Consider the following 22556-nt stretch of genomic DNA (forward strand, 5'->3'; position numbering starts at 1 on the left):
TTTATTATGTTGAAATGTATAGGTGACAAATGAACTCATCTTCTACTAATTTAATTAGGCAGATTGGAAGATTTGCTCACGTCATACGTATTAATAATTACAAGATACTTTTATCTGACTCTAATGTAGTAACTCATATAACCCAAGTTAAAACTCATATTTGTTCGTCCACTGATTCATTTCAAACAATGGATACTATTTTAACAAAGAATATACTTTTTAGTTTTTGCTTTGGAGTATGGAAAGCAGTTAGATGCTGTTTTTGTTGAGGCACAGACGATGTAAGAAAGCCAGACACCTCACTTTAGCTGTTTTACAGCTATTGCTGATTGACGACAGTGAGGCAAAATGTCACATAATGTAAGTTCCAATCTGATCATTCTCATACAAATTTCATGATCACAATTAAGATATATATTCAATCTAGTATCTCTTAAGGAAGTAGCTCAGATCCAAAAACAAAAAGTAACTTTAGGCTGGTTAAGTTACCTTAAGCTATAGTTCCCATAATTATTATTATTTTTTCTCTTTCTCTTAAAGGTAATAAGAAAAACATTGGCGTTCTTAAGACACTCTATAAAGTTAAAGTTTTTCTTTTGATTGTTACATGAATTTTTCAGTCATAAAAGCTCCTCTTTAGTACAAAGGTTAGTTGTAAAGTATCCCTCAACTATCACTACTGCTTTTGGGATAACGTTTTTTTAACTAGGTTTGACAATTTACAGCACTGTGTTTGGCTTAAGACATACATAATAAATAGTTCTAATAAATGCACAACTATGAATATGATCTTGTCTTCAAGTCACAGGCTAAATCAACTTTTACAAAGAAGGCAAATTATAATTTCTGTAAGATAAATGGAATGCATGCGAGTTGCTGCATCTTAATAAGGCAAGATAACCAAAATGTTTTTTTTTTGTTTGTTTTTTGTTTTTTTACAAGTATGACAAAACTAGACAAGTTTGCCTGATCCTTTCTCTTACTCCACTATAAGCTTCCTTTTTTGTTTGTGAGCACTCCAGGGATGTCTGATACCAGAAGAAAACAGAAGTCCTTTCTTCCTGGGATTTTCTAAAGTATCCCTACCGTGCTGCATGCTGATTGAGATAAGAGAACTGTTTGTCCACAAGCATGTAAACATAAACCAAAAACCCATGAGGATCAGACCAGACAAAGTGTATGACAATTCATTATCACATAAGGTCACTTTGCAGCACCGCATAGAGCGGTGCAATCCGAAGTGAGCATGTATTTTCATAGGGTTTGGGAGAAGAAGCCACATAAAAAAGCAGAATGAGAGCTAAGGACATACACACAGCTTACTGAAAGAGAACCAAACAGGAGGTAGGGCAGAAAATTTCAATTCCATGGCTGAGTGTTAGTTATCAGCACGGCCCAGAACTAGTAAAGCTTCAAAAAAAAATGTGCAATTTAAGTTGGAGGCCATGATCGAACAACCAAGATGCAGAGCACACACAGCACAGTTGTTTATGTACATACTACTATACATAATACTGTAGTGTCTCCTCTAAGAATACCGTTTCATTTTTAATTATGATTGCTTAGAAGGTGTTGATCAGTCACCTGGAACAGCAGAATCCAAACAAGTTTCCAGATCCAAGTTAGATTTACATATTTACACATTTATATTAAAGTATAACAAGTTTTTATTCTAATGTTATTATTTTAATAGTAACAATGTACTGTACATAACTACTCACACAGTCTATAAAGTAAATCACTGTTTATACAACTCAAACAATGGTTTAGGAGATGTTTATACTGTGCCCTTGCAATGTCGGCTTAAACATATCGACTGTGGTTGTAAAAGGAACGAAGAACAAAATACGTGCTACACAAAAAAAAATTGCCCAAATATTTCCAATACTGAAACCCACCTGATCTCTTCAGGGAACTGGGCATTGGTGACTAGGAAGCTGGAGATTTTGCACTGGTGGAGGAGACGCAGAAAGGAGTTGATCTCTGGGTACATGATGGGCTCGCCCACTAAAGACAGTGCACAGTGCTTTACTGCCAAACCCTCCTCAAAACGCTCAGGCCGAACTCCTGGGACACCTGTTACAGACAAAACACCTTATTAACACTAAAAGGCAACAAGCATGGAGACAGATGTTCCGATATTGCTAACAAAATCTGAAAGAAAAAGCCAGACAGTTTAAACTCTGGATAAATGCATGGATTCCCCATAAGCTAGAACCAATCCGGAACTCAAGATTCAAGGAAATGTCAGCATGGCTTTCATTAGATCTTGTAATTTTGGGCTTCAATATATACTATATTGCTCGCCTGCCTGCACATGCATATGAATTTGAGGAACATCCCATTCTTAATCCATGATGTTGACCACCCTTTGCAGCTATAACAGCTTCAACTTGTCTGGGAAGGTTTTCCACAAGGTTTGGAGTGTGTTTATGACCATTCTTCGAGTAGCAAAGGTGTTCTATCAGGTTGAGGTCAGTACCGTGCAGGCTAGTCAAGTTTTTTCACACCAAATCACTCATACTCTTTATAGACCTTGCTATGTCTACTGGTACACAGTTATGTTGGAACTGGTGTGGGGTTGTATTTCAGGAGGTGGGCCCAGAACGTTTAAATTTACTTCACTCTTTGCTTAACTAATCAGAGACAGACATGTATGAATGTCAGAGAAGGAAAAGAAAAACGTAAAGAATCCCATTTGCTGTGTATAGCAGGGCTGCTTGACGAATGCTCTGACAAAGCCATCCATGGAAAAAACGAAACTAAATATCACATGGAAAAGATACTAAATTCTATCTCATGAATTAGCATCACAAACATCTGATCTCAAAGGGATCATCTAGGGGTCAACTAGAAATCTATTCCTCATTTTCTCCACGTTCCAGATGCTCACAGTATTCAAACATGAACCCCCTAATTGGTCATACTCATGTAAATGTTAAAACATCAGCAGCAGCTCATTGCTTTGCAGTTGTTTAAGCATAGCAGACAAATATTTTTAATAGCTCATTTGTTGTCCTATGGCTTTGAATAATGCCATGGCAACAGTATTATATCGTCACTGACTGTCAGACTGCTTCCCTTCTTTCTTTGCTTTTTCAGTTGTTCATTATCTTTTGGATACAAAAAAGCATTGCTGCCATATATACAGTAACATAAAAATCACAGAAAGGCAGAGTACCTCGGAATTGGCGGATCATGTTGCGATGATTCTCCAACGCTTCCTGAAAGATCTTCTCAGCAGGGTCCATCTTCCAACGCCACTCAGTGCCTACAGGGTTCGTGTGGTGTCTGTGGTGAGAAAATAAAAGAGAGCACCAACTGTGAGCAAGGTGAAATAAGGAGGACGGAAAGAAAGTCTAGTAGAATATGGGGGTCAGAACTGGCTGGGTGCTGAAATTATCTTCCATGTTATATACAATAGTCACATTACTTACACTTTTGCTACTATATTTGTGGTCAAAAATATAAATAAAATTGGGCCACAGACATTCACAGACACTAAAGTAACTTTTAGAAGCGTCTGATTGGCTAATAGCATCATTAGAAGTTAACTGGGTAATATAACATCTAAATATAAAAAGACCAGACGCTGCATTCTTCAGAACTAATACACAAATTAAGTCCCAGGGTTGAGCAAACCTGTTTGAGAGATTCAATCGATCTCTCCACACAGCACCACCAAAGAAACTGGTAAAGAAACTGGATGCATTTGGTGTACATAACTCTGCTTGATCCAAATTGCACAGTGTAAAACAAGTCAAATATATTCTGTAGGACATAGATAAGACTTAACTCATCTCTGTGCTGAGGTAAGCTTTCTATTTAATGGTTGGTGGGTTTGACATTTAAAGGATTTCGGTCTATTGTCAAAAAGACTCTTCCCCTCCCTCAGAACATGGTTAATTTTGTACCCTTAGACTTCCAGCCACTCTCAGGCTGTGGCATCATCAAGATTCAAACTCATGATCCCTGGATGATAAGGCAATATTTTTTTTCTGTTGTGTCACTTTGGGAGCCCCAAATAGATTTTCCCTTTTTCCCTGTGTTCTACACACTCACCAGCCATTTTCTTAGATATATATTTTTAATACTTGACCCCTTTTGCCTTCAGAACTGCCCTAACTCTTTGTGGGCTGGATTAAACAATGTGCTGCAAATATCCCCTTTAGAGATTTTGGTCCATATTGACATATGTCATAAGCTGCATAACCCTGCGAATCTCACCTTCCACCACACTCCAAAAGTGCCCTATTGCATTGAGATCTGGTGACTGTGTAGGCCATTTGAGTACAGGGAACTTGTTGTTAAAGAAACAGATGATTTTAGCTATGTGACATGGAATGTTATCCTGTGCTCATAAAGGAATGGACATAGTCAGCAACAATACTCAGGTAGGTTGTCGAATTTAAACCATGCTCAATTGATACTAGGGCCTAAAATGTGTCTCATAATTACACCACCAGGAGCAGCCTGAACCATTGCTACCAGGCAGGATGGATTTATGCTTTTATGTTGCTTACATCAAATTCTGACTTCACCATTTGAATGCTGAAACAAAAAATTTAGACTCCTCAGATCAGGCAATGATATTCCAATCTTCTATTTTCCAATTGTCAGCATACCTCGGTCTTAACAAGATGCTATTAAGCTACTGTTGCCTTTCTATTATCTCAAACCAGTCTGGCCATTCTCCTCCAACATCTATAAAGCATTTTCACCCAGAGAACTCTCACTTCTCACCAGATATTTCCTCTTTCTCTGTAAACCCTACAGATAGTTGTGTATAAAAATCTCAGTAGATCAGCACTTTTATACCCCTATCTGACCTACGCGGTTTCACGCGGTGGCCATAAGTACGGTTTATGCAGTTCATGCGAGATTCAACTGCGAGTTTTGCCGTTGTAATTATGTTTTCATCTTTCCGCGCAAGAATTAAGTGATTAATTTAATTAAACAGCTTGCGGACCTTGCAGAACTTTGCGGGAAGGTAGTGGGCAATCGCGGCATCTCACCGTGGGCCAAGCCGCATAGGTGAGATAGGGGTATAAGAATTACTCAGACAAGCTTATTTGGCACCAACAAGCAAGGGTTGCTTAAAAGTTGTTTCAAAGTTGCTTAAATCACCTTTCTCCCCCCATTCTGGTGCTTAGTTTGATCTTTAGTAGATCTTCTATATGCATTGAGTTGCTGCCATTTGATTGGCTAATAAGATATTTGTGTCAAGAAGCATACATACCTAATGAAGTGGTCTTTGAGTGTGTATTCCAGTACAGGTAAGTATTAATGTTAGTCATTGCTGGGATTAATGATTAATACAGGATAATGCATGCTTTGCTTATTTGGTGTATTCTGCTTACAGTTAAGGATACAACATTAATGATGGTTTATATAATTAAAAGTTATTTCATTCTATAATCACAGACTACATAAACATTAATCGGTGTATTTAATTAGTCATTTGATTCAGATTGAAAATGTGAATTAATTCAAGGGTCAGAGTTTTCTTATTTGAAAATAATTCAGAAACAATATGCATGCCAAAGGCATCACAACAGTGCTGATATCCATTGCAACTTAAGTATGTGTATTTGTGTCTAATTGGCTAATTGGTCATCTGTTATTTTCTGCTATCACAGATATGAATATTTCTGAGAAAGCAGGCTTTTAGAGCGAGGACCAAACAAGCCCAGAAGCAAATAGCACTTCTTTTTTTTAAAAATGTATCCATGATTTTAATCTTTCTTTTCTTTTTTTCTTTCCTCTAAATAGTGCAGGATACAAAGAGAACACTGAGATGAGTGGATGAGTAGAAAACCTAAAATTAATTCTGTGGTGCATTAATCACTGTGGCTAGACAAAAGAACATCTTGGTATTAGCTCAGCTTTCCAGTAGCATGTATCCTAACAAAATAATGTTAAACTAATATGGCTTTGAAGCATAGAAAGCATCCTATTTCCATAAAGCAATAATATGTTAATCTGGAGCATTTAATGATTATTATTGCACTTCTGCTTCATTGAACAGACCTCAAGAAGGAAAAAAAGTACCATCAGATACCATCAGTGTATCACCGGTGTTTGTTTACAGAAATATTTACACCTTGTCAACAACTCGGAACCAAGAATCTGTACGGCGGAAGGCAAGTCATTCTTAATCTAGCCTTCAAAAAAGATGTGCAGAGTCTTTGTGACAGCCCTCCTCAGAGTTCTTTTCATTTGTGAGAAAATAGCAGACTAGCTTGTGTTTTATGCATTGATGTCAGCACAAATCAGCATCACTGTCTGAGTTGCTTAACAAACCTGTGTGCAGGAAGTTGAAAGCGGTTAAGTAGCTTGATTTCCTCCACTAATCGATCACAATGACATATCTTATGATCTTAAAATTCAAGCAGAGTACAGTACTTATGCCCAGTAATAAAAGAAAAAACAAAACAATGAGTGGCTGAAAAAAATATGTAAAACACCCTGGAAATACCATATCAATCCTTCACAAGGTTTATCATAAAAGAGCAAAAAACATCAGCTTACCTCCAGCAAAAAACACACTTGTTGGCACAGGCCAGACTGGGAGTGGTCTCCATACACCGGTGAGATTCAATGCCGTAAAATGTGTGTTTGTAGCATCCTCCTCTCCCTCTCAGCATGGACTGGATAGTGAAACAACCAATAGTTTCATAAACCTCTTGATGGAGGCGCTGATGATTTAAGCAATTTTAAATATGAACTTGAAGGCAACATAACAGAGAAAGTGAGCTTACCTTGGTCCAACGACACAGCTTTACCCCAGAGTGACTGCCTATTAGTTTATATCCTGTAGGGAAAAAAAAAGAATAATAAATCACATAAACAAAGAAATTAATCTGTCTAAATAGTTAGTAATCATTAGTTGCCAAGTAGAATGATATCATTTTGCAGAGTATGCAAGTGGTTACTATGTTCTGCTAAAGCTGTGGTAAATTAATTTGTCTAAGACACATTTTAAAACCAAGCAGAAACTAAGAGAACACTCTTGCCAGCACTGCCCGATTTGCTTGCAGTAAAACGTGTCGAGAGAAAACAAGGACATTACCCAGTCACCAATACTATTGTTAGGCCACCTACAGATGCTCAGCGTCAAAGCCGTTTTAATCATAGCTGAAACATGATCCAAGAACTTGCCGAGTTTTTCAATCGAGGACAAAAACATATGAGAAACTTAGGACAGAATAATGATCATATACACTGGTTTATATCCAAGTATTACTCTGCATGTGACTAGCTCACCACAGGCAGCCCATTATAGCTTTCACTTGCCTGCTGTGCTAGCTTTAAATGACTGATTTGTCCACTGTTACTACGTAATGCCAATTACAGTACACTAGTGTCCTTTTCTGTGAAATACAACAGCGGTCTTGATCTGAATAAATATCAACCAATCATTAAGTGTGTTTTGGCCCCCAAAAAAGTTTCTATAAAACCGTAGGGCAATCGGTACAAATATTTAAATTACATTACAGGGATTTAATTAGGCACAATGTTCCTGATATAGGATGGAATCTGAACAGAATAGAGCTGATTATTCGTGAATAATCATCACAGTACAAACATTATCACAGAAAATAGATGGATTATATGGGGATTATGAACCATTTATCTAATTTAGTACATTGTGCTCTTATAATGAACCTACATCTGCTTTCATTATGCTTCTTTCCACTGCAGGTGAACTAAAACTGCGAGCTCTCTCCCTTGCCTTAGCTGATATGTTTTAGACATTCCATTCCAAAAGCCATGGGTATTAATGGGAATGATGTTCCCCCTTTACCGCTATAAGCCTCCACATTAAATTTTATAACAGACACAACATCTTTATTGTGGTCCAGTTCATCTTAAGAGTTTTCAGTGAATTTGAGTTCTTACACATCATCATGTCTTCCTGAAACTTGATTTGGTGATGAGGCAATGTCATGCTAAAACAATCTTCCTTCAACAAAATTGAGACATTTCATTTTAAACATTTTTTTTTGATGAGTTTAATAAACACTATCAATTATCATTGTAATAGAAATACGTACAGGTTTTTGCTAGAAAACTACGCTGCTGGTGAAGTTATTTTAAGGTTAGCGTTGTCAAAATGAGGCATAGGTTCAAAGTTCTTAGCCTTAGTCGTTTGCAAATTTTCCCCTTAAAACCCAACTAATAATTGTTCGTGGAAACCCCCGCAGTTTTTCGAAAACCGAAAATTATCCTTTGGAATTTTAATTCTCCTCATAATTTTTCATGCTAAATGTATTTTCTCATGTTTTAAGGCTAACATATTAAGAATAATATAATTTGCTAACTTTGTAACAAAAATAATGTAAATTTAGGTAAATTTTCATATAAAATATAATACTGTATACATTCTTTAGTACTGTAGAGAGAACACAAAGCAACCGTAGAGGAAAACGTGGCTTGAGATGATGAATTATTACCTTATTTACCCTTCATACACCAGACAAAACCACAGCGCATACCAAAGAAAACGTGAGTGCATGAATAACAGTACATATAGGGGTAACATTGGTGCATTTTACATTCTAGAACTGCGGAGACAGCAGTGTACAGTATACGTATTTACCTTTTTTAAGGGTAATGTATTAATCGTTTGAAATGGAAGTGGGTCGACTGTATTCTAAACATTGGAGTTTTATGGATTTTCCCCAAGACCCGCCTTGTAACAAATTAGCACTCGCCATATCTCATCAACTGGGCATGATACAATAATAAAGTTATTTACTCAACGTCAATACCGCTTTATCCTGTGGAGCCTATTAAAGAAGACTTAGGGCACAAGTCAGAATATACCCAGGCCGGGGTGCCAATCCATCGCAGGGCACTCACACACACACATTCACACACTATAGACAATTTGAGAACACCAATGTCACATATGTCACAAATATTTCAAGTACACTATACTGTTAGCCATGCATTGTATATTTTGGCGAAAATTACATGTACATTATATTACATGTAGGCATTTGGCAGATGCTCTAATCTAATTAGTTATGCTCTACTTCTCCTACCAATTTACTCTGCCTGGGCCTCATAAAAAAAAAAAAAAAATGAAGGACTTTTAAAATTCACAACCCCATTACCAGAAACAGACTAATGAGTCTGTACCTTAATCATGCTATGTTGAAGATGGGTTTATGACCACACCTTGAATGCCCATCATCCTTCTGGAAAGGTGAGGAATGATAAGGACAGAATAAACTTAAGTACTCATTACAATAATTTACAGACATCATAAAAAAAATCCATCACACAAATTAGGTTTCCTATATTTTCTTTGTTTGGTTATTGAAAGTCATGAGTTTGGATAAAAGGGGAAATAGATTTTAAGTAGGCGACCTAATCTGGCATTCACAAAGTAATCTCGAAGGCCTGACTCTTTAAATAGGTTATTAGCAAGCATGTAAGGAGCCTGTTTAGTAATCAATGTTAGATTACAGCCATGTTGTCAAGGATACCACTGCATGCAAAATCTAATAATCTAAATACCTAGCGACAACCAGAAACATAATACTACTCATGGAGTTGGTCTTTATATTTTCCGTTAAATATAAACTATTAAATTTCGCGTTACATAAATAACAAAAATTGCTGTAATTTGTAGTGCAACAATAATATATGCATCTAACGTTAGACAGTGCATATTGCACAGAATTGTAAAGCACCCTCAAAAAGTACAACAAAATCCTTTATTGTTCAGGACTTCTTCATTCCTCTACAAGAACATTATAATCTAAAAAAAACTAATGTAAAACACTGTCTTCTCTCTGCCTGGAGAGCAACATGGAATGGAGAGTGACACTCTCTTCATAAGAAAAAGATTAAGTCTTTAATAACATTAGATCTTTAAAGTACTTTTCAGACTAAAACATAAGAATAAGTTAATGAAAAAGGTAACAGAGTGTAAGTCAAAGACTTAAAAAAAAAAACGTAACCCGTAAATCCTAAGATGAACCAGAAGGCCATCAGGGAAAGTGTGAGAAGCTACAGATTTTACCTGCAGCACCCTGTACTATGAAACAACAACTCAATGACATGACTGAAAACAGTATCCATCATTTTATATTATAATTTCTTTAAAATAAACCGCAATCATGCAGGAGACAGTATTGAGACAGTATTACTTTATATTACAGTGCAAAGGTACATAGCAAAGGTACTGCTTTATTAATATACTGAGCTAGAAATAGCACATAAATTAAAGGAAATTGTCAGCAGGCTGAAAACCTAAAGTATGCTTCACACTTATAGAGAAAAAAATGCCTGTGCAATTATGGGAATAAAGTTATAGAAGAAAAACTCTGAAACTTGCTCAATTTAAGGTCAGTATAACAAGACACTTTTTTTTCATCAAGAAAGAAAGAAAAAGTATGTAATGATGACTGTAGGGTCTACTGTAGGGTCAACTTGAGAAATGAAGCCAAAATGTAAATATGTTAGGTTCAAGAAAAATATATTTAAACAGTCATGAACAGTGTATTTTTAGATACTGGATTAAGAAGCGTTTAAAACTAATCAGTGTTAGGTTTTGCTGTCTTCATTTGTGCCCTCTATTCCATCACAGAAACGTAACTAAACTTTGAAATCAATGTCAGTTATGTTAATGTGACTATGGACATGGACTGCACTAAATTCAACCGAAAGCATCATACCATTTGCTAACTGCAATTTAGAGGCACTCAAAATCATATAAAATAAAATTAAGGGTGTATCTGAACTTGATCACAAGCAATGATGAGTTGCAATAAATACCCAACTGTCAAGCATCTACATGTACATTTTATACACTGAACACGTAAAGTTGTACCTTGCTTAGTGAGCGCTTCTCTCAGTGCTGAAGTGATCATCTCTCTCCCCTCTTCCTCAGGCTCAGTCTTCTTTGATCCATTCAGTTTTGACAGTTCACCCAGCTGAGAAGGGTCCTCCTCCATTTGTTTCTGTAGCACATCACACACACACGAAAAAAATCAGTTACATTTTACTAATTCTTTTCTGTGGCAATTCATACATCACCGTACTGATTACAATTAATTTATACACTAATCAGCCAGGTCCCCAACACTTCTGCCATTTTTACTACCTAATTTATACCTAATTATCTCAGGCTGAAATTTTCTATCAAAACGCAATATGCTAAAAAGAGGCAAGATGGCAAGACTATTAGCCAGAGATAAAATTTAAAATGTTTTGTAATGGCTAATAAAAAGTACAGCAGTTCAGCTTCTGAAACTGATTCATAACTTTTTAAGTATCTTAGATGTAAAAATAAAAACTGTTCTGTTAACTTGGCAGCTTACAGAAGACTGATTAGCACTTTATTAGACTTTACAAAGTCTGATATAAAATTGACAGAGAGGACAGTGTATCACTGACAATATTACAGTGGTGTTAAACAGAGACTCAGCACGAATATCCAGTTATCAAATGACGAATATCAGCAGCTATGTGCAGCCTCAGGTGTCTGGGGATCAGCTGTCGAAGACAGTAGCTCATACCAGTTAGTTGATCATACACTACTTTTGATACATTAACCGTGTGGATGCATGAAATTTTCAGGGGTGGACAAAACACTAACCAGATGCCTAATTGTATGCCCAGACTCTTTTATTTATGTACTACTTCAACAAATAGGTATGCTTTGGGCTCTAGGCAATACCAGTCTCATTCAACAACTAATGAAAGAATAAACCACACTTGCTGTTGACTAGAAAAACAAAAGTTTGTATCTGGTAAATACCAAAGATGGATTTTTTAAATTATTGTTTCACATTATTACTGGAAGTAACATTTAAAACAAGCCACGCCACAAATGGGGATACCAAATTTCCTCATTTATCTTTCTTATCCAACCAAACTGGCACCGTGTCTTACATTGCATACTTACCTACTCTTCTAGACTGTTACTGAGCACCAACACTCACAGGTTCCCAAAAAAAAGTCTGTGTACAAGCAAGTGTGTTAATTTGTTTTTGCAGCATCTGGACACAGTCATGGTCAGGTCATATTACACTACCCAGGTAGGGATTTTCCAATAACACAACAACTACCAATGGAGTTTGGTCAAGGATGATGGGTTCAGTTAAAATGTTACAGCAGCCCTTCATTTTAACTATTAACCCAAAACAGACAGAAACTTCATAACTTCATAACGTCCCCAATGACACAGAAACTCCAAAGCTACCAGGTGGTGTAACCTCCAAAACCCTAGTGCTACACTATACACATCAGCTGAAGTCAATGCGTTCCTGGTGTTGGTCTTCAGAGTGTGACGGGCTGTTAGTGCCATCCCAAGTCGCATGCTTTTAGCAGGGGTCCCAAGTCAGTGCACTCTTAGTGACGGTCCCACTTCTGCGAGCTCATATGGACGGTGTGCTCATAGGGTGTGCTCTCTGTGACTGTCCAAAATTGACCCAAGCATGCCCATCTTAGCAACAATTCCAAGCTGACGCTTTTAGTGACAGTCTCTGAAATCGGTGTTCTTCCAGCAAGTTTCAAGTCGATGCACTCATATCCCAAGTTGGCATGTTCTTAGCAAATGTCGGCATGCAGGTTCCATGTCAGTGCACTCTTAGTGATGGCCCAAAATTGACCCAAAGTCAGTACACTTTTAACGACACTCCCAAGTCGGTGCACTCCAGACAAAATGGGAAGGGTTGCATCAGAATGGGCATTCATCATAAAACAGAAAAAAAATATGGAGACCAAGTGATGCCCTGTGGTAAACAAGAACAGGAGCAGCAAGGGGAATTTAGCTTAATCTTTTAGGTTCATGGGTAACCAAAATATGAGACCGAGAAAACCTCATTTGTGTTTACTAAAGTCTTTTACTGCATGTAACCTCCATCTTCGTTTCCCCAAAGTACACCATCCCTAATAAGGTATAAGTCCTTTCCATTACACCTGCTATAAAATTCAGGTATAGTTACAGTCAGAATCCAATTCCGGTGTTGTTATTCTCAGATTTCCTTCGAGTTGCCAAGCCATGAGCCTAAGCCATCCATGCCAGGGACAGCAGTCATGCAGGTGTTGATACGAGCTGTGACCTGCATGAAGGCGGCCCTGATGGCTGTCACATTCAGACTGATTTCACCCAGACCAATGTGTAACCAACTAATGTGATATGCTACTGAGTCAACTCACGCCTGTGTCAAAAGTGCCCGAAATGCACCCACACACTCTCACATTAATGCGGCCTCACAATTAATTGACTTGATATCTACCATACAAACGACCAACATCCCCTCATTAACCACTCCAGCACTTTGGATGAACTACCTCATTAAATCAGACGCAAAGCATTTAAATCCGAATGCAGTGTTACATGATTTAAGCAGCCCATCGATATTACTGCTCAATAGCGGGAGAAACCTGATTAATTCGCTCCAAGTTACTCAAGCAATGTCCTCATCTGCCGTGGATGTGTGACACCTTTCAATATCTTAAATGGGCTACAAGCGATGAATCAGTGACACAGACGGTGTGAAGAAGAGTCATTACCCCTCCAGTAGGAGGCAAGTGGAACCAGGAAAGAAGTCAGAACCCGAGAGAGACAAGACCATGAAAACAGCATTATTCTAATAAAACATTTGATCTGGCAACTCTGTTAGGAATGATGCCAAAGAAAAAAAAAACAGAACTTGTATGTGTGTCTGTGCACTCACAACGATAGCATAAAAACTATAGTGGAGATGCTCAAAGAAAAACAGTGCATGACCATTCTCAGTGTTTAAACAGTCACTTTTCCTTAAAACAGGTTATAGCCAGCCACACAGAGGTTTTGGAACATGACAACAGTCAATGATTATCTGTGAGGTCCTACACAAACATAACAGGATATTGGAGTATAAAATAAATAAGTATCAACACACAGTATCTGAGTATACAAGCTTAATAATTGTTCCATCTGCTCCCCTAACTCCGAACGTCACTGGTAGGCAGATGACAATATAGAGGTTTATTTTGGGAAAGCTTTTAAAAGGTATCAAAATTAGACAGTGCCCATCCATACACAGCAACAAAACAGATTAGCAGAGTCACACTGCCATTAGGAGGTTGTGAGTTTAAAGCTGTGTGATGTCCTGGCTGTCAGTGGCTGGGAGTCCAGGAGAGAAAAATTGGCCGTGATCTCTGATTAGGATGGATGGCACATCATAATCATGGGTGCCTATGGACTTATATATGAAGAAGAGAGCAGATCACACGGTCCCCAGAGTGTGTTACAATGTCATGACAGAGCAAGATAAGCAGGTTACAAAGATTCATATAATGGCTTTGTGTGTTTTGTAGAAAGCACATAATTGCTCCACCCTCCACTCGTAGTAGCAGCTGCATTTTTTGTGGAGAGCTGGCTGGGGAGTGGTAATTTGGACAATAACCAATGAGCACAAATTACTTAAGATATAACCCTAATCGCATTTTTGATTAAATAAAACCCACAATTGTTTGCTTGAAATTGAGATCTCAACTCCGGCCAATTTTATATGGTACAGTAACTACATTTAATAAATGCTTACATTACTGTAGCAGACCATGGGAGCTATATTTCCCACCAGAGGTGTAAGAGAACCAGTAAAAAACACGTGTCTGCATTTGTAATGATGATCTACTCCACATTTGTACAGCGATAGCCTAAATCCTGTTTGAGTGCCAAGTGTGCATCAGGTCTTCCTGAGTGTAAAAGGAAAGAAGCATTATTAAGAGATGGGTAAATAATTTGTGATCATATCCGTTCATCCGAAGCGACTTCTTGGTGAAAAATGGTGTCAATAAACATGCTCTAAGCACCAAATGTCAGCAACGGATGGGTTTGGAGTAAGATGGTGCGTGCATGACTCACTCACTTCATTTATTCATTTATTCATTTCATAGATTTAGTCATTGTTTGTTTAGATACAGGGAATTGAATATTTAGTACATAATATTATGTAATATACAAATAAAAAAAAAAAACCTTCACAGCTTCAGAATCCAACACTGAATCAAAACATTGCATAAAATGTATTAAGAAAAAAATATATATTCACTATATTGCCAAAATTATTCACTCATCCATTTAAATTATTGAATTTAGGTTTTCCAACAGGTGTACAGGTGTCCTAGACATGTGACCGATAAACATTTGTGAAAAAAACGGGTCGTTCTCTGGAGTTCAGTAAATTCCAACATGGTACCGTAATAGGATGCCACCTGTGACGGGAACTGTTTGTGCAATAAGTCCAATCATGAAATTTGCTCACTACTAAATATTTAACAGTCAACTGTTGTATTATAACAAAGTGGAAGTGACTGGGAACAACATCAACTCAGCCACGAAGTGGTAGGCCATGTAAAATCACAGAGCAGGGTCAGCGGATGCTGATCCACATAGAGGTCTTCAACTTTCTGCAGAGTCAAAAGATACAGACCTCCAAACTTTATATTACCTTCAGATTAGCTCAAGAACAGCAAATAGAGAACTTCATGGAATAGGTTTCCATGGCCGAACATCCACGCCTTACATCACCAAGTGCAATGCAAAGCATCGATTGCAGTGGTGCAAAGCAAGCCGTTACTGGACTCTAGGGCAGTGGAGACATGTTCTCTGAAGTGACGAATGACACTTCTCTGTTTGGCAATCCGATAGATAAGTCTGGGTCTGGCGGTTGCCAAGAGAACTGTACTTGTCTGACTGCATTCTGCCAAGTGTAAAGTTTGGTGGAGGAGGGAATTATGATGTAGGGTTGTTTTTCAGGAGTTGGGCTCGGCCCCTTAGTTCCAGTCAAGGGAACTCTTAATGGATTGACATACCAAGACATTTTGGACAATTTTATGCTCTCATGTTTGAAGATGGACCCTTCATGTTCCAACATGAAGCAAGATCCATGAGGACAGGGATGAGCAAGTTCGGTGTGGAGGAACCTGACTGGAGGTGCGATCCAGGCCTTCTCACCCAACAATCAGTGTTATACCTCACAAATGCACTTTTTGGAAAATTGGTCAAAATTCCAAAATTAACTCATTCCTGAACCCTTTTGAAAAGCCTTTCCAGAAGAGTTGCTGTAGCTGCAAAGGATGGGGCAACATCATATTAAACCCTATGGATTAATAATTGCATGTGAAGGCAGGCGAGCGAAAAGCAATATAGTGTATATTAAACAGAAAAAATTAGGGGATTTTTCCAAACATAACACCAGAACCACAAACTGAGTAGAAAAATAAACAAAATACACTATAAATCGATACCAGTGATACATTCCATCACCACTTCACCATAATAAATTTCCCCTGTAAAACATTCCATCTAAAAAAGTACAACTTATAGCCAGTTGTACCCGATATAAACCACATAAAGGAACTAAATTATTTACCTATTCTTGAATTACACTTATTATTGACAGGATAAAGAACAGAAATAAGTATACACCTACTCAAGGAACCTGTAGAGATATCCCATTCCCAAGATTCATCATGACACTTGACAGAAAAGAAAGCCTTTAAAATATTTCCTGTTTAAATAAAATAATTATTATTCTTGGGATAACTGTGTACCTGTTCCTTTTACAATGTAATCAATAATTGCTTTTGCTTTATAGCTATACACCAAGTTTCCATTAACCAATTTTTTTAGCTGCCATCAAGCACCAAAAATGACTGAGGAGATATGAAATGACTGGAATTGTGTTATGAACTGTCCAACACATTATTAAAACCTGAAAGGATATTGCTGAACTTTGTGGAAGAAATGTGGTTGGAAAAAAACATGAATGGAGATCAATTAAATGCTGGGTGAAGTAGCAGCATTAAAAAAAACTGTCAGCAGACGTCACCACTATGTTTAATAGTGGAACTAAGAGCGTTTCTACACTCACGATGTGACGAGAACTGTTTGTGCTGTGTGTCCGTAAGAAAACCACTTGTTATCAAGACTCATCAGAAAAGCACAGGCTTCAGTTTTCTACGGAGCAAAAAGATTGAGCAATGAAAAAGTGGCATGTGGTCAGACTGATCTTATACCAAAGCATAGGTACATTGGGGTAAGGAGGGAAGCGCATGAATCGATGCACCGATCATGCATAGTGCACACTGTAAAAGCCTCTGGAGGCAGCGTTATGATCTGGGGTAACTTCAGTTGGTCGGGTTTAGGCTCAGCAATGTTATGTCACAATAAAATTAAGTCAACTGACAACCTGAATGTACTGAATGAACAAGTTATTACATCTATGGAGTTTTCTTCCCTGGGGTTACAGACATATTCCAGGGCCCAAATTTTTTACATTTTAAGAGTGATCCTTGGTCATGAAGAATCATTTTCACACATAAATTAGCCGCCAAATTGTGTGGTCTAATTAAAGCTAAAGGCAGTCAAATGAAATTAGAGTGTGCATTTTTTATGACCAGGTGTTGTAACATGGATCCTCACAAAAATAACAATGATGGTGCTACATCCATTATGAGATAGATAAAATTAATCATAAAGGCAGCAACCTGTACAGTATTATTTATATCACTGTCTACAGAGTCAGGCAAAAAAAGAGAAATGCGCTGGATGGCATAAACAGACAGGTCCATTAATCTTCAAGTCCATGCATACAGTAAAAACAAGAAGCAAGAGACTGTTATAGTGTACAGCAGTGTACTGTAGTAGTAGACCAAAAAAATGTATTAGCACAACAAAAAAGGAGGAGCCATAGCTGTGATCTTACTACTGATTGGGGATTGCAGAGGAAATCTTTATGTAGAGGTTTGATGCAGTAAGTTCAATCAAAGGAAATGAAAATACAATAAATCAAATGCAATACCAACAATAAATGTTAGTGGGTTGTGTGCAAGAGTGAAAGAAATTAAAGCAGGAAAAATAACACTGGTAAAAATGATAGATTTATGAGCTATATACTGTATACCATTTAGACCAAGAACCTTCATTTCTAGAAAACTACTCAATCACATGACAAACGTGCATGTATGTTGCATCACAGGATTAAGACTTAACACAATAGATAATATAGCCCACTGAACTGAAGGGGGATGTGCACTGCTCCATCACTTATTGTGTGTGCGTGTGTGTGCGTGTGTGTGTGCGTGTGTGTGTGCGTGTGTGTGTGCGTGTGTGTGTGCGTGTGTGTGTGCGTATATATATATATATATATGTGTGTGTGGTAAGAGGGGGATCCATCTCATGAATCACTCCTCCATACAGACCTGCAGAGTGGGCGTCAGTGATCACAGTTCACAGTTACGTAAATTCTCGCAGCGCCTGCTGGAGCTGCTGTCTACTGTAGCAAACCATCTGCCGCTCAGTCTCCTTCAATGGAGCTACAGATTCTCTTCATCCATCTCCTCTTACATCTATACGCCATGTTTTAAAGCTTGTGCAGGGCAGAAGCCCATCTTTTATATATTATATATATATTTAAAATGACTGAAGTGAGAAAAGGCATCTAACAAGGGTTGTGATAAGTCTACACTAAAGAAAGGGGCATTTAAAAAAAAAAAAAGAAAAAAGGTTTACATTCCTTGACTGTAAGACAGGAAGATACATTTCTGGCATGAACTCTTACGTGCACAAAATAACCTTCTTTTCAGTGAAAAAAATGAAAGTTTTTTTTTCCGTGTTTAACTAAATGCCATGTCTGTACATCTGTGTACACTTGCACCACCTGCTGTGAAATGATCATAAATACAAGGGGGAAAAACACTACTACTGGTAGAGTTTTCTGCTGTACAGAAAGGTAAACATAAATGTGGCTTTAAACCTGAAATAACAATAATAATAATAATAATAATAATATCACTGATTACAGTAAAGCTGATCCGCTTATTTTTAGCTCCTACTATTTCCACAAAATCATTTCCCGTTAAAGACAGACTAATCTGAATGTCTTTGGACTGTGGGAGCAGACCAGAGTACCCAGAGAAAACCCACCAAGCATGGGAAGAACATGCAAACTTCATCTACACAAACCTGAGGTGGGAATCAAACGAGACCACAGAGGTGCAAAGCGACAGTGCTTTTTTTATAAAAGTGTCGGTTTACTTTTATAAAAAAAAAAAAAAATTTAATTAACCAAAGTACATTTACATCCCAGAGCTTTCTTTCCAGGAAATCTGTATAACACCTTGAGATATATTATACAGCATTTTACACTTTAATAATAAACTGTAATAATAATAATTCATACAACAAGTACATGTTAAACCTTAGGATCTTGACATTAGTTCGAGACACAAATTTAATCAACTCTTTTTAGGATTAACTTGAAGCGATATTTAAAGTTAATTAATAATTCTTTTATTATTAAAAGTATCTAAAGTATCTAAACCAATAAAAAGTAATAAGTAATTCTTTTGCAGAGAAACTTGTACATGCACCTTTACTCATGTCTTAAGTGTTAGTCCTCAATTACAGTTCAACACTTACAAAATGTGGCTGTTGAGTTGTTTGTCTTCCCGTATAGAGTCAAGATTCAACTTCTACAGTATAAAAGTTAGTGCCTCGCTTTTTTTTTTTGTTGTTTTTTTTGTATAAAAAAAAACAAAACCTGATCGTAGCAGGTCTTACTATTTGGCAAATACAAGCTCAGACCAACAACATATAATTTTTTTCAATATTCCATTACATAGTTAACAATAATGAATCCCAAAAAATAACTATGCAGGCTACCCACTAATTGCTTCCACAGGATTTAAGAAGGTAAGTTGCAGACAGGCTCTGCAGATCATCTGCTCTTAGTTAACTGATCATCAGAGGTGTGCGGACCTCAATAAAAGCAGAAGTTGTGGCAGTTTGCTGGTCTGGAGCACCCAGATATGTGTACTGTAAACACAATGCCAAGAGTGAAAGACATAAGCAATGGTCTTAAAGAAGCAACTGTTGCTGTACATCAATCAGGAAATGGTTATAAATTCAAAACAGTTGCTAATCTTGCCAGGAGTGCCATGTGCCATGGCTTTTAGAACGATGTCCTATGGACAGCTGAAACCAAAGTGGAGTTGTTTGGCCGTAATGCCCAGCACCATGTTTGCCTGAAATCTAACACACGCAAGCACTGCAATGGAGGGGTGATGATTTGGGCTTGGGATGACTTTACCTCATACTAAAACCCATTATAATCAGATGATTTGAGAATTATTTTACACACAAAGAACATAGAATTGAAAGAGGGGACACTAACTTTTACACACATCTGTAAAGACTCTTTAATTTGCATTTAAAGTCTTTCACTGACTTGAACATCGCTACATCTTTTCTCCACGTCTCTGGGATCTCCAGGACTGCTGCTTCTGGCTGAGCCATGATCCTGGTGAAAGCACAAGGCTGACCAGACCTTATCAGTCCCTGCCTTTAGGCTCCGATGCAACTTACTGCAGAAAATTAGTTCCGCTCTAACTGTTGTAATCTTTTCACCAAAATAGACTAGGGGAAAAAAAAGTTATCTACTTTTTTTTCTCATTAATATGATGTTCAGTGCTTTTAGTTTTGATTACGGTGTGCAATGTGGTGGTTAATTATAGTGTAAAATGATTTCTCACACTCCCAAAGGCCCTCTTTTATAATACATTGCGAGTCCTGGAATATGCCTGTACCATCAGCAAAGAAAAGTCCATATATGTGATAAATTCTGGACATTCATTCATTCATTTATTCAGTACATTCAGGTCATTAGCTGACCACATAAGTTTGCTAAGCCTAGACCTGACCAACTGAAACAACCCAAGATCATAACACTGCCTCCAGAGGTTTGTACAGTGGTTTTCAAATGGTAACACAGCTGTTGAGTCCTAGTCTTGTGAGCTATTTTCACATTGTGTGTTGGAATACTCTTAAGCGGTCAAAAATATCCCTAGCTGTTGCAGGCTAATAATTACATTTTTTTGACCATGCAGGGTTGAAAACATAAATAAATAAATAAATAAATAAACACACACAGACACACACAAACAAACAATAAAAAGCATGCTGAAACTCAGTTATAACTTTAGATAAACTCCACCCCTTACTAGTAATGACTGGGAAACCGCGCCTACCTTAGCTTTCCTCATGTGGTTCATGACGTTTCCAAGATCCTCCATGTCTATGACAGAGCCATGAGTTTTTTCCTCTTCGCTTCCAGACTCTGAATCACTGCTGGACTCGTACAACTCCTACAACATAAAACACACCACCATGTTTAATGCGCGCGCACACACACAAAAAGACATCATATTTGACTATTTATAGGAACATAGATGTGGAATTTCAGTAAATCAAGTTCTCACTTACAGCAGCCATTAACATTTACTTTCTCCTCATGTTAATAAAAGAAATTGCAAAGCGTAACCGATTTTGATTTAAGAAAGATTCTGTTGCTTTAAGAAAACCTTCATCAATATGCCTGTCTTTGTTAAATATCTAAATTGTGTTTATAACTAGCTACAGTATATATTCACTGAATATATATATATATATATATATATATATATATATATATATATATATATATATATATAGAGAGAGAGAGAGAGAGAGGAGTGAGAGAGAGAGAGAGAGAGAGAGAGAGAGGAGAAAGGAGAGGAAAAGGGTAAAAATTTAAACAAAAGCTTCTGACCGTCTGAGACCTGAAAATTTGAGAATTAGATTGAATATTTAATTAAGCATATTAACTAGTAAAAAATAACCCCCAAGCTTAATAAAAGCCTGCCGTTTTGCTGTAAACTGAAGGTAGAAAAGCCATACTCTTTACAAGAGCGCCTAAATGGTTTTGGAGTAAAGGAACGTTTCACCCGCTGCTTGAAATCCATTTACACACAGGAGCCGTGGAGAACAGATAACACGCTATCGTTACTATGACTACACAAGTTATAAAAGAGGCCAGATATAGACAGGCTTGCCTCAGAGCTGTGCCTTTCGTCTTCCCCGTCCTCGTGGTGCTTCTTTTTACTCTTGCACGAGCCTTTTTTGCACTTGCCGCTGCACTTCTTCTTCTCACCCTTGGCCAGGGCTTGAAGGCGCTTCAGGAAATCATCTCTCCATGCCTGGAAGTCAGCCTGGATGCTGCCATTCCGGCTTTTTACCACGTCGCAGTCGCCTTCGCAGCGGGTCATGACACGTGCTGCACTCAGCATCCACAGCCACTTGTCCACATTTTTGCTGACCTGAAAATGGATTTTGTGAGGTTTTGATTTTACTGTAGGAGTAGTGATGGTATTATTAATAGAGTCATCATCATTCTCTCACACTTAGGGGTTCAATAATAAAAGATTAAATAAAACTGAAATATTAGGAAGCTTTCTGAATTCTCGTGTGACACCTTGGTAATAATTTAAAACTCGGTTTAAAATAGCTTATATGAATACCGAGCAGGCTAAGGACTTCAACTATTGAAAAAAAAAATGAGGTTTTAGTCATTCAAGTTATTTAATCAATGCAAAAGGAGCAACAACATGACATGCATTTTTGGTGTCCAATATTTATTTTCTATGTAATTATTTAATAAATACTTGATTATTAATGTTTTAAAAAATAAAGGTAATCAGAAACATGAAATATAACTTCTAATTAA

At 37.4% G+C, this 22556-nt stretch overlaps 1 protein-coding gene across 1 annotated transcript in view; it reads right to left on the reverse strand.

Annotated features, from left to right (window-relative positions):
* The window catches only part of tyw1 (tRNA-yW synthesizing protein 1 homolog (S. cerevisiae)), a 47985-nt gene that overhangs the window by 19678 nt on the left and 5751 nt on the right, over positions 1-22556 (reverse strand). Inside the window, exons 6-12 of the mRNA XM_053508038.1 lie at positions 21886-22149; positions 21043-21159; positions 10847-10976; positions 6762-6814; positions 6532-6650; positions 3182-3291; positions 1899-2076 (exon numbers count right to left, since the gene is read on the reverse strand). Coding sequence (XP_053364013.1) covers positions 1899-2076; positions 3182-3291; positions 6532-6650; positions 6762-6814; positions 10847-10976; positions 21043-21159; positions 21886-22149 — 971 coding nt within the window. The remainder of the gene's footprint in view (positions 1-1898; positions 2077-3181; positions 3292-6531; positions 6651-6761; positions 6815-10846; positions 10977-21042; positions 21160-21885; positions 22150-22556) is intronic.

The sequence above is a fragment of the Clarias gariepinus genome, chromosome 11 (assembly GCF_024256425.1).
Source record: "Clarias gariepinus isolate MV-2021 ecotype Netherlands chromosome 11, CGAR_prim_01v2, whole genome shotgun sequence".
In the NCBI taxonomy this organism is placed as follows: Eukaryota; Metazoa; Chordata; class Actinopteri; order Siluriformes; family Clariidae; genus Clarias; species Clarias gariepinus.